At 33.4% G+C, this 13,063-nt stretch overlaps 1 protein-coding gene across 1 annotated transcript; it reads right to left on the reverse strand.

The window, feature by feature from the left end:
• Positions 1 to 425: 425 nt before the first annotated feature.
• On the reverse strand, positions 426 to 6,190 carry LOC135628527 (14 kDa zinc-binding protein-like). The gene is made up of 5 exons (XM_065135240.1): positions 6,022 to 6,190; positions 4,907 to 4,964; positions 1,806 to 1,895; positions 793 to 910; positions 426 to 689 (listed from the first exon to the last, which is right to left on the reverse strand). The coding sequence occupies exons 1-5, from the start codon at positions 6,171 to 6,173 to the stop codon at positions 622 to 624; spliced, it is 486 nt and encodes a 161-aa protein (XP_064991312.1). The 5' UTR covers positions 6,174 to 6,190; the 3' UTR covers positions 426 to 621.
• Positions 6,191 to 13,063: the final 6,873 nt, after the last annotated feature.

The following is a 13,063-nucleotide window of genomic DNA, read 5'->3' on the forward strand; positions in this document are numbered from 1 at the left end:
GGAGGACGAGAAGGTCCTTCGGTTCTTCCACAGGGTTTCGAGGACATCGGCGAGGGTTTCCCCGGAGGTCGCCGGGCGTAGTTTGAGTAGGTGGAGCAACACAGGGCCGTCTTCCATTCGCACTCCTCCCCACTGATACCGTACAAGCCGCTTCTAATTTCCGATTCCAAGAAAAAGGCCGATTCGGAAGTCCAGGCTTGGATTACGAAATTTAGATTTGGGGTTGGGAGCGGTCGAGAATAGCCCCAAACGTCGATTTTTTGTCTTAGGGTTTGTCGGGCATATCACAGAAATAAATGCTCTTTCTTGAACTACAAGATTTGAGGATATATATAGCTGTTTGATGTTTATGATTATAGCACATACGAATGACCGGAAATAAATTGCAACACGATATGTTAATCTTTGAATAGAACATAACATCCTAAAGGAAAAACCAAGTGTGCAAGTGCTCATGTAGAAAAACCAAAACGTAGTTTCAAGCTCCGACACACATCAGATGCAAATATGTTGATTGTTATTTGATGTCATCTCCGTAGAGATTGCAAAGCTAATTCTTGACAGACTTATTCAACCACACCATGCAACAGACAGCAATGAGCACCGGAAAACACTGGTTAATTAGCCAGGAGGCCAGTTCATCTGCCGTCCCCCAAGAAGATGGATATGAAGATGATACACGGATTGACCTGAGAAAACATAAGTAAAGAAAATGATCAAGAATCACATAAAGAGTGGGAGCAACCAAAGCAGGTTCTTCATTAAGAAAATAAAAGAGGAAGCAGTACTGACATCCTTTGGGTCCATCATTGATTACAATCCTAAAGCCATCATCAAGCCCTTCTTGCTTGGCCACAAGTTTGGCAACATAAAGCAGGTAACCAAGTATCTCAATGTGCCTTTCCTCGGCCTGTGAAAGGTAATAACATATCAAATAATAACGTTATATCTTAACAGAAATGGATATAACATATCCGGGAGATTATACAACGAATATTACAATATCCTTCAGACATAGTTCATCAACATGAAAGGAAATCAATCCACTAGGCATGACTAGATAGAATTTTAGCCTGCTGGAACATCAGCTGATAGAAAAATTCAGGTACTTTCTCCTACAAGTATTGATTTGCTATATCATGTAGGTGACACTTCCAAATAAGGGTGGCATGAAAGAAAATATAATATGTAATGTCTTAGATCAAAGGTATCGAAGAACATTATTTAAAACAAGGCACACAATCAATGATTCCTTGGGCAGAATAATTCAATGTAGTGAAGGCCTAACAAATGCATCAAGAAATAAATTGGTAATGCAAATGTCTAGTCAAAGATATTTAATCATCAGTGTAATTATTGTGTACAAATAGGAAAGGCACCAACCATCACATTTGCAGGTTCTAAAACACAAGTTTGACATCTTAGTTCCAAGCTTAAACTCCACAAGAAAAGAATACTCTTATTTCAAGGAAAGTCACAAAGAAATCCCAAGTAAAATAAGCAAACAACTGTCAAATGCTTCTGGTGAACCATTAGCTAATGTGCTTTACCAGAATGGAGAAATTGCCATTGAGTTATCAATTCCACACACTAAAAGTCCAATTGAGTTATCAATTCCATACACACACACACACACACACACACACTATATATATATATATATATATATATATATATATATAGAGAGAGAGAGAGAGACAAACCATTTATATAATTCATACAGTTCGTATATCAAATATATGTATAGGGAAGGATAAAAGGACATATTGATCTACCAAATATTATATGCAGGAGCATCTAAGTACCTTGGATAACCCAGTCAATCCATCTTTAACCTTGGGGATGATTATGATATGTGTTGGAGCTTGGGGAGATATATCTCTGAAGGCCAGAACCTGGTATAGCAGACAGACATTTCAAAAGTGTAGAACTTGTTATATAACCAGCCATATCAAGTTATTCATTATCAAACCATCATAGTCAGATTTAATTCCACGCTAAAAAATGCAGAATTTGTTATATAAAATTGTGGAAACAAGTTGGACATTTTTGAACAAAATTAATGCTTCAACAGAATGATCTAAAACAGCTTATAGCTGGGTCTTACTGCAAACAGCTTATAGCTAATCACAGTATTAGCCAGAGTTCATGTTTTGCTTGAATAATAGTAAATGGGCTGTGTTTATTGGTAAATTGTAGTCTGCATCATTCTCTAGTGTTGGATTCCAAAATGTATGACAATAAAAGCTACAGAGAAAGCTAGTCTAAAATAGCATGCCATGTATGATGATCATTTAATCAATCCTAATCACCAGCTCTGCATTTATTATCAAGTGTATTACTGATGATTAATGTAGCGTTGCTCCTTTGCGACTATGGAGTCCAGGGTGCGAATCAAAAAAATCATGAAAATAAAACTGTGTACATTGACTCTCCCCAGACCCTGCATTGGCGAGAGTGCAATCTAGCAATATAGCAAAAATAAGTCACACTCTTTTTTATATTATTGATAATCTAGCAAAGATTTAGCAATAGCCAAACAGTCTACAGGTCCTATTAGATGTTGTTTTGGCAAGATTCTAAAAAGCAACATCCTGACCGGAGCTGCATATATTGATACATATACATGTATATTTAGCATGAGACATCTCACTGAAGATATGCAGTCCTTGTATGTTCTTTGCTTGTAAGACCATAGAGTAAGGCATATGCAGCTTTGTTGGATGTTCATGGATGGAGTAGATACATATTAGCAAATAACTACTGATTTGAGGTTAATTAAATTCCTATAGGGTCATTAATGTGCAAATTTAAATAGAAAACAGCAGAATAAAGTCTAGGTTGAATTAGAGGATATCCTTCTCTATTCCTTATCTAGCTTCAGTATCTCTCCATGTGCCTATGTTTCAATCTCCTATTTTGCTCAGTGCACAAACTATATCACTTTACATCCTAGTTCTTCTTATCGCTTATCAGACCCTTTTTTTTGACTTTTCTCCACTCTTGACCCTTTATCACTTATAAACAATATAGTGAATCACATTTGTTCCTTCTAGTATCTAGCTTTTAAATGTAATTTCAATCAATTTGCAATTGTAAAGTGGAGTTCTCTTCCATTTTTCTAAGGTACACTTTTTTTCGTGATTCAATAGATGGTTGAACAGATATTTTTCTTACTTTGGCAACTCTGGTCACCGTTGATGCACTTTTTACTGACTGAGGAGATTTTTGGTGGGGGCGGGGAGGGGGGGAAGAGGTCCCCCAGCAACCCGATAAAATGAAAAGAAACTAGTCATAGAATAAAGCTAAGTGAAGAGGAATATTAATCTCACCATAATCTTCATCTGTTGGCATCTTATATTTGACAAAAGTTCAAACAAAATCATCAGTGATCTGGAACCAATTATTAATGTAATGTTGTTTCCTAGTGATTATTAATCACAAGCCTCAAATAAGATCAGTTTGGACTAATCTGATACATTTAAGCATGGATATTAAATATATCATTAGCTGTAGTAAAATTTTAGAAGAATGTAGAACAAAAGGAATCAAGAAGAAGATGATAAACATTTCAGATAGAAAAAGCTATTAAAGAAATAGGATTCTAGAAGAGAATAAGATCAACAGAATCAAGAATAAAAAGAAGGATTATGACAGAAAAAGAAAGGTGAAGTAGGGGCCTGCCACTCACAGAAATTGTATTATTTTTCTTAGTGGATCTTTTTCTCCTACTCTTTGGTTAGACTTTTTTAGTAATGGCAATTCTATGGAGTAAAAGTTTCCCAATATGAAAAACTCAGAATAAAGCTTCCTGTACTTGCAATGAAAAAAATCAATTATCAAAATATAAACCTATAGTCACGTAAGCTGTATATGTAATGGAGCTCCAAACCAACAAAATGACCTGGAAAACAGTGATGAGAATCTAAAGAAAATCATAACAAAAAGTTATGAAGGATATTATTGATTATAATAAACATAAATTTGCTCAATCTAAAGAGTCATTTGACAAATTCCTTTATCACTATATTCAATTAAGCCTAGGCTATGTGGCAAGAGTTTAGAGCCAAAGTTGGAAATTATTCAAAAAATTGATAACTCAAAGCTAAAATTATGAGAAACAGGTTATCACAAGAAGGAAAAAATTTTTGTAAGACAATAAAAAATAGAAACAAAAGACAGAAAGAGAAAAGAGATGACACATGAAGAACAAAAATAAATAAATAAAATAATAATAAAACCCTCATGAGAACACAGGATATAGTACGGGTTGAAGGAAGAGCAAGGGAGACACCCATTTCTATCAAAAAATCATCCAAAGGACAAGAATCATCCAACAGCTCAGCCTAAACCTTACATTTTTTATGTACGTGCATCAATTGTCCACTTTTATGTGCCCTGATGCAATCTCCTTCTTATGTGAGTATATCGCTTTCGATACAAATAAATTTTAATGCTAAAACACAAAAAACCCTGATTTAGGATTATGATATACAACAGATTTTATATGAAGTTGGCACCACAAAGAAGCTACTCCCATAGTTAAAGAGATAACTGATGCAAAGATTCGTTGCTCGTTGCTACACAAGATTAAGATAAAAGATTCCATATTTTAACTATTAACAAGTCAATACTGGCAGAAGTAGGAAGCCTGCTTTATGACATAGCTTCGTATTCAACAGTTTAACTTTTCCACCTATCACACTCCAATTTCCCAACCTATCCATTATACTACCACTCGTCTAGATACAAGTGTCAATGCAAACAGAAAGAAACATTACAAACTGGTTGAAGTTAGAAACATAGCCTATATAAATATTCACATAAAGTAAACAACAACTGTCGACTGATAGCAAATAGAAACATAGTATCTATAAATCTAGCAACTTCAAGAATGATGAATTACCTTTTCATCCTCATAAACCACCGTGGAAGGAATTTCCTTGCGTATAATTTTATCGAAGCTGTATTAAAATGACAAGTTTAATTATTAAAATTAGCTACTTGATCAAGATGCTTTTGTAACAAAAAAAAGACAAACAAGTGTTGCTCTGTTAATTGCATGACATGTCCTAAATCTGAAAATTATTTCTTGTTCTTGATGCTTAGCTATCAGTGTAGTCTCCAAGAAATTGTTACAATACAGTGGCACATTTCAAGAAGCACATACATATATTAAGAAAACAGTGATGCATTTATAATTGAAAAAATATTTTAAGAATATAGAAAAAAGAAAGGAATACACAATTTAATAGAGAGGAAACAATGCTTAAAGTCTCAAGCAATAGCTTGGTTGTTCAAGAGATCATGGTGGGGCAATAATCTCAAAAGTAGTTAGTGTGAAAAGAAAATGCATAAAACTTAGCATAGGTATGTACTAGCGAGAACTTTAGAAGACAAAAGATGGGAGAAAAATAAAACTACTTTTGGCAATGGAGTAAATTAAATGGTCCTTGTTTATATACGTAGGTTGGAACTATAACTCGGTTGATCCCTAAGTAAAAGGGGAAGATTTTTTTTTATCCTCTGGAATCATCTAGTCTTAATGGATAGGAGTTCGATTTAAATAGCATTTGTACTCAATATTACGGAATCCAATTTCATCATGTGAACTGTTGTACTCATGCAAACTAGCGTATCTTCCAATAATCGATTTGGACTTGAGACGATCATGAGGAGATACAGGCAAAATAAGCAGTTCCCTAAGAAAATAAAACCAAGGTAACAGGATAAGAAATCGAAAATAAGAAAGTCGATGCACCATAGAATCTCTTGAAAGCCTCGATCGGCATCAAAATGACCACCTCGCCCCAATCAATTCCACTCTAGGTAGTAAAGGCACATCATTAAAGCACTAAATGCGATCAAAAACGCCAAAACTAAGAAGAGCGATCATTAATCGTCCACAAAATCAAGCCTCTTTAGACATCCGCCGATAGTTCACACAACCAAACATGACACCGAAAGCGATCCGAACTGCAAGAAGAAGAATCGAGAAGGATAAGGAGACAGATGCCTCACATGGTGGGCGCGTCAGATGGGGTTGCGGCGAGCGCGGCATCCTTCTCGGAAGAAGCCATTCGAGGAGGTGGAGGAGGAGAGTGCAAGTGAGAGCTTAAAACCCTAATCCTGCTACTGGTCTGATCGTTGGATGCTTCTCTGTCAGCCGCCATGGTCGCCCTTATTCTTTTTACCTAATTCCTATTTCTGTCCCTGTGCCAGTTAGTCAACAAAGCTCTTTGTGGTACGCAAGAATGCAGTAGTCGCTTTCTTAGCAAAGGGCAGTTCCGTCATTCAAGTTTATTTAGAGTATTTTTTTGTTAAGACAACTCTCACCTTTAAAAATTAATAAAATAATGTTTTACTTATTATAATCTTTTTATTTTTTATTTTTTATTTTTTCTCATCTCACTCACATCCTCTATCATCATTTTTTATTCTTTACTTATTAAAATAATATTTTTTTTCTCATCTTATTATAATCTTTTTTTTTATTTTTTTCATCTTATTATAATATTTTTATTTTATTTTCTCCTAACCTATTTGAATATCACCGATTATTATTTTCCCAACTTATATCTATCATCGATCGTAATCGTTCATGTTCCAATCTTGTTTATCGCTTTCTCGATATTATCGTCCTTTCACTAAAAGATTTATATTTATTTATAAAAAAAAAAATTTAAAATATTAATTTTTTAAATAATAGTTGTAAATAATAAATAAGGATTTTGATGGTAAACCCACTTCTCATATGTGGTTACATCAGAATCGAATCACGAATATTAAAACTAACAAAAATATTAAGACTAATAAAAAACTTTGGAATAATAAATATTGACAATAGTAAAATTAATAATAATATTAAGACTAGTAGAAACTTTGAGCAATCTTAAATACTAAGATGGACTAAAAAATTATAATTGGTAATTTACTAAAACAAATAAAGGTTTTTACCAAATAATACCCCTATATTTAGTTTTTACTAGGGGGCACCTTATTTTGGAGCTTTGACTAAAATATCTTTAATTAAATTATAAAAATATGATGATTATCTTTTAACTAAGTTTGACATAATTTTTTAGAATTAAATCAGTTCTATTTGAGATGAACATGACTATTCAACTAATTCTACTTTGATTTAATTGAGTCTTAACTATCTAATTTGATTACTCTTTGATTTTTCTAAATTATCTCTCACTTCCTCCCCCTATCCCTCTCCCAATCCTCCTAGGTTGCTTCCTCTCTCCCTCATACGCCTCTTCCTCTTTTGACTTCTACTCCTTTGCTACTCTCTCCCTCCCCTCTTCTTCCTCCCTCCTCCTTACACTTTACCCAGCAAAGTTGTTATACTCAAGTTATATTCATTCACAAAATATATTAAAAATATATATTAATTTCTATATAAAAGTTTCATAAATTTATCATATTAATTTTTATATAAAATTATCCTAAATTACCTAGAAAATTTTATCCTAATTTCTATATAAAGCTTGAGTTATCCTCAAAGTTACATTTATTCACATAATATGTTAAAAAATATTTATTTTATGTAAAATTATCCTAAACTCATCATAAAATTAATCATAAAATTTTATATTTTATATTTTTTATTTTTTATGTTGACTTAGTTACGCTCAAAATTGAACTAAATTAAACTCTATTACTTAACCTATTTTAAGATTAATACTTTTTTATTTTTAGATAATGTTAAGATAATTAATTATCAAAATTTGAGAATTATATTAGAATATGATTCTAACAAAAATTATACTTATGTTTTTATTTTATGATAAATTATATAAAAATTAATATATTTTTAATAAGTTATGCGAATAAATTTAACATGATTGTAACCCGAGTATAATTTGAATGTAATAAGATTTTTCTAAACTAAACTATGAGAATGAGGAGGTAAAGAAGGAGAGGAGGAAGAGAGTAGTGGAAGAGTAGTAGAAGGTGAAGGAAGAGGAGGAGGAGAAAAATAAAGGAGAGGGGAGGAGGCAACAATGGATATAGAGTGGGAGAAGGAGGGGGAAGTGGAGTGGGAGGATGAGGAGGAGGAGGAGGTTGGGGTGGGAGAAAGAGGAGGCGGTGGATGTGGAGGTAGAGAAGGAGGATGAGATAAAGATTTGGTCTAAAGAGATCTGACTCAGATCAAGACACATCGATTCGATTGAACCGACTCAAAGATTAATTTGACTTGAAATAATACAGGTCAAGGGCATTATCAAAATTGTTAATAAAAAAGATGTCCTAAAGTAAAAAATCAAATATATGACACTATCTAGTATAAACTCATTACTAGAATCTTTTTCAATAAATTATCTAAAAATATTATAAAGTAATATTGGTCATTAAATATCAAAATTTTTAAAAATCCAGCATATAGAGATAACTTCAAGAAAATCCATTAGTAATTCATAAATTTATTTATTTTAGCATGGTATTTTATTTATTTATTTATTTATTTATTTAAGAGAAGAAAAACTATATTTTCTTAACTATCTAATACAATTAATATTCTGCTCACCATAGTATAAAAGAGTTTTAAACTATTGAGACCAACTGCCTCTACAATTGAATCAATTGTATCTGAAAAGTTAATAACTGAGAAGTTAATAAAAACTAGAATATCACATCTTGTCAAAATAATACAAAAAAAATAAAAACTTTCAGATAGAGATAATAAAAATACCAGAGGTTAATTCCTCCATATTCAAAATTTTAACCAATTCTGCATCATTAGCCTCAATTTTTAATTTCTAGATTCCATCTTATTGCAACATAGACTCCCTTACAATAGCTTCCATCGTTTGCATGAATTAGAAAATCAATTTCTCTATTCTAAATATCAAAATATATCAAGTCATGAACTAGAATATGATAATATGAGTATCTCTCCTATTGGGTTCTTCGATATTGTTAATTTAAAGTTAACTATTGTGTAATATGTTGAATCTCGTATTTTGATGATGAAACCCCTTAATATATGTTTATGATTTAATCTACGTTTTGAGTGACGCAGGATACTTCGATCAGGATGAGACAATTAAAGTAGGAAAAATCATGTTGTGCCGGAGGAACATGTCAGAAGATTGGACGTCGGGCCGGTGGATCAGTCAACGTATCGACAGAATGCTTCGGGCCGTGGACTCGGGCATCGGACCAAGAAGAGCGGGTATTGTGCCAAGGATATCGGAGTTGCGGAGTCAACTGGCCGATTGGGCAATAGGCCGCAGGAGATGACGATGCGCCGAAGAATCGGACAAAGCGTCGAGGGACCAATGACATGCCGGACAACTTAATTAATTGCTTAGGATTAATTGTCTCGATCGAAGTTTTGTTTTACATGTACAAGATTAACTACGATGGAAGTAAGATATGCAGTAGGAGTTACGCCGGAGTCAAGACTATGATCACATTGGGGGTTCGAGAGTTCGACGGAAGTCCGGACGGTCGTCGGAGGTTCTGCAGGAACAAATCCGAGAAGTCTAGGAGCTTGCCAAAGAAGCTCGTCGGAACTCGCCAAGTGGATCGTCGTAAGTCCAGGAGTTTGTCGGAAGTCCGCTAGAGCATCGCCGAAGGTTCGTCGGATGTTCACCGGAAATTCATCGGAAGAAGCAATTGATGCACCGGAGCAAGTTGTAGTAAATGTCTTAAGAAATATCATAGTTAGCATGTAGATTAAGTTAGAAATATGAGGTGATCCCATTAACTTAATCTGGGGGCAATTGGGCCCTTGATAGACCCAAATTGGGCCGAATAGATCAACTCATTCGGACCAGACTTCCTGCTAGGCGGTGGCACCGCTTGGGCTTAGTCTCCGAGCGAGACTGGGCGGTGCAACCGCCCCAGTCAGGCGGTGGCACCACCTGGGCTTAGTCTTCGAGCGAGACTGGGTGGTGCAACCGCCCCTGTCAGGCGGTGGCACCGCCAAAGCTCGGTCTCCAAGCTCTGTCAAGCAGTTGTACCGCCCCAGTTAGGAGGTAGTACCGCTAGGACCCTAGAAATCCGGGAGGTAAAATTTTTGAGCTCCAAATTCAAACTAGTTTGGAGCCTATAAATACCCCTCCCATCCTTGGGTAAAAGACACAAGCACAGAGAGATTAAAAGAGAGAAAACACTACTGAAATCTCTAGAATTTCCCTAATCTAGCTTAAGTGTTAGAATTCTGTTTAAGAGAGGAGAGTGGGTGCTTGTAAGGGTTGTCTCCTAAATCCGGTAAAAGGAGAAGAGGGGTGTAAGAAGGAGGTTGATCTTTGCCTAGTAAAAGAATATCGTTAGTGGATGCGGGTGGCCTCGACGGAAGAGGAATCGGTGGAGTGGATGTAGGTCACGATTGACCAAACCACTATAAACTCTCGTCTTCTCTGGTTTACATTTATTCTTGCTGCTTACCTTACTGCAAACCTCCATATGTGCTTTACTTCCTCATTACTTTTGCTGCACTCATTTACGAACTTGCTTTCAAGTTAGGTTTCTGAAAACGGTTTTACGTCGGAAACGATTTGTATCAGAGCCCGGTATTTCTCATTTCAGATTTACACCCGAGAGAAATGGCTCTTTATGGCTTTCAAGAGGACTTATCGGTTGTTCGTCTACTGTTGTTTAACGGATTAGACTACACTTATTAGAAAACTCGAATAAGAGTTTTCTTGATTTCTATGAATTTGGATTTATGGAATATTGTTGAAAATGGTTTTCAACTTTCCTCTAAATTGATGAACAAATGGTCGGATTTGGAGAAGATGTATTTTTCTTTAAACATAAAGGCTATGAATGCCTTATTTTGCGCTTTAGACAAAAATGAGTTCAATCGGATTTGTACGTGCGAAACGGCTTTTGATATTTGGCGAACACTTGAAATCACGCATGAGGGAACTAGTAGAGTCAAAGACTCGAAAGTTAACATTTTATTGCATGATTTTGAGCTTTTTCGAATGCATCCAAGCGAGACTATAGGCGACATGTACACCTGTTTTACGGATGTCGTCAATGGTTTAAAAGCTCTTGGCAAATATTTCTTGAATTTTAAACTTATTAGTAAAGTTTTACGATCACTTTCTAAAACTTGGGAATCAAAAGTAATGGCAATACAAGAAACAAAAGATTTAAATATATTTTCACTTGAACAACTTATCGGTTCATTGATGACATATGAAATGGTGCATAATGCACATGATGAATATGATAAACAAAATCACCTTCCAAAGAACAGGAAGGATTTGGGACATAGAACATTTGAAGACCACTCGAGCATAAGCTCAAGTGATGGTGAACAAGAACTACTCTCTAAGAAATTTAAAAAATTAATGAAACGAGAATTGAAGAACAAAACTAAACTTAAAAAGAATGAACCTACTTACTTTGAATGCAAGAAGAACACAAAGTGGGATGAATCAAGCTCCTCCGAAGATGAGGAGAAAATCAACAAAGGCGAGGTGACAAACTATGCCTTAAACGCATTTAATGATGAGGTAATCAAAACCCCCTTAATTTATTTTGAAATTACATGATGCTTCTCATAATGCATTTTCTTTTTTTTAGTATAGAATTAATTTTCTTGAAAATTGCATGTTTAAATAACAAAATGAAAATGCAAAAATTATGATCTAGTAGTTTTGAAAATAATCATGAAAAATATATATTTTATGATAAACAAACAAAATAATTTTGATTGAAAATATAAAATCATGCTATATGTGGTTAAGAAGTAATAATGTGTATCATGTTGATTTCCATTGTTATTTCTTGATTTTGATTATATAAAATCATGTTTGGTTTGAAGAAATGCATAATGATGTAATGATTGATAATTTTATGCATGAGATTTTAAGTTATGCATGATGATAAGCATGTGTTATTTTCATGAGTGTATTTGAAAAACATATGGCAAAACCATGTCCGAATGTACGAAAGTGTTAAATTTCATTTTCAGATTTTTTGATCCTAGCAATTCATTTTTGAGAATCTATTGATCTTGATGGTTTTATTTATTCTTCGATCCTAAACATTGATGCATGTTTTTATTTAACATAAATGAAAAAACATGCTAACATGAAATCAATCACTTAAAATAAAATACTTAAAAAAAAGAAAATATATTATCAATGAAATCATGAATCTACTTATATTATGAATTTTGTGAACCATAAAAGTGATTTTGATGATTTGAATTTGAAATGAGTTTTACCAAAATCATGATATTGATTTCTTGGAATAACATGAGATTACCTTTGATGATCATTTTGATTATTATGATTCATGAAATTTTGGATTCATGACTTGGTCTTACATTTGTTTATAAGATGGTTGAAATCTTTGTACCATTGAATTATTCTCTTCTCCTTTCAATTTTTGAATTTATGCATGTTATATGTCAAACATTTGAAACCATATTTTGATATCATGCATATCTAAGAAATGTTGATTTAACAAATTGAATGAGTTGAAAATGAATGATGATTTTTTTCTTGAATATAACTTGTGATATTTTTTATATAAATCATCATTTTGATTTCTCGACATTCGATACATGAGATTTTATTATAAATCAAAATTTCTCATTAATTGATCTTTTACGATTCTACTTGATATTTTCTTAAGAGGAGATTTTCTAAATGAATCATGATTTTTCCTTGTGAGTTCTTGGATTTATTACTTGATTTTCTTTTAAAACAAGGTCTCTTCTTTGTATTCCTATGATTTTTCTTGATATTTTATTTAAAGAAGATATTTACTATATGAATCATGTCTTTTGGTATTCAAATGATTTTATGCTTCATGACATGAATTCTTTGTATTTATGGCTTGTATGGCTTGAAATGTTTTGGAATGATGCATGCCACTATGATTTTTCCCTTTGATAAAAATGCATGCAATACTTTGATTTTTTTTAAATAATATGAAAATCAACAATTATCATTTTCTGTTAGAATGATGATTTGGAATCATGTATTAATGATGATTTTATATTTTATAATTTGGTATGATGCATGTAATAATGAAATATTTATGAATTTGAAATGATGCATGCAATACTTATGACAATGATGTATAT

The sequence above is a fragment of the Musa acuminata genome, chromosome BXJ3-1 (assembly GCF_036884655.1).
Source record: "Musa acuminata AAA Group cultivar baxijiao chromosome BXJ3-1, Cavendish_Baxijiao_AAA, whole genome shotgun sequence".
Taxonomy (NCBI): Eukaryota; Viridiplantae; Streptophyta; class Magnoliopsida; order Zingiberales; family Musaceae; genus Musa; species Musa acuminata.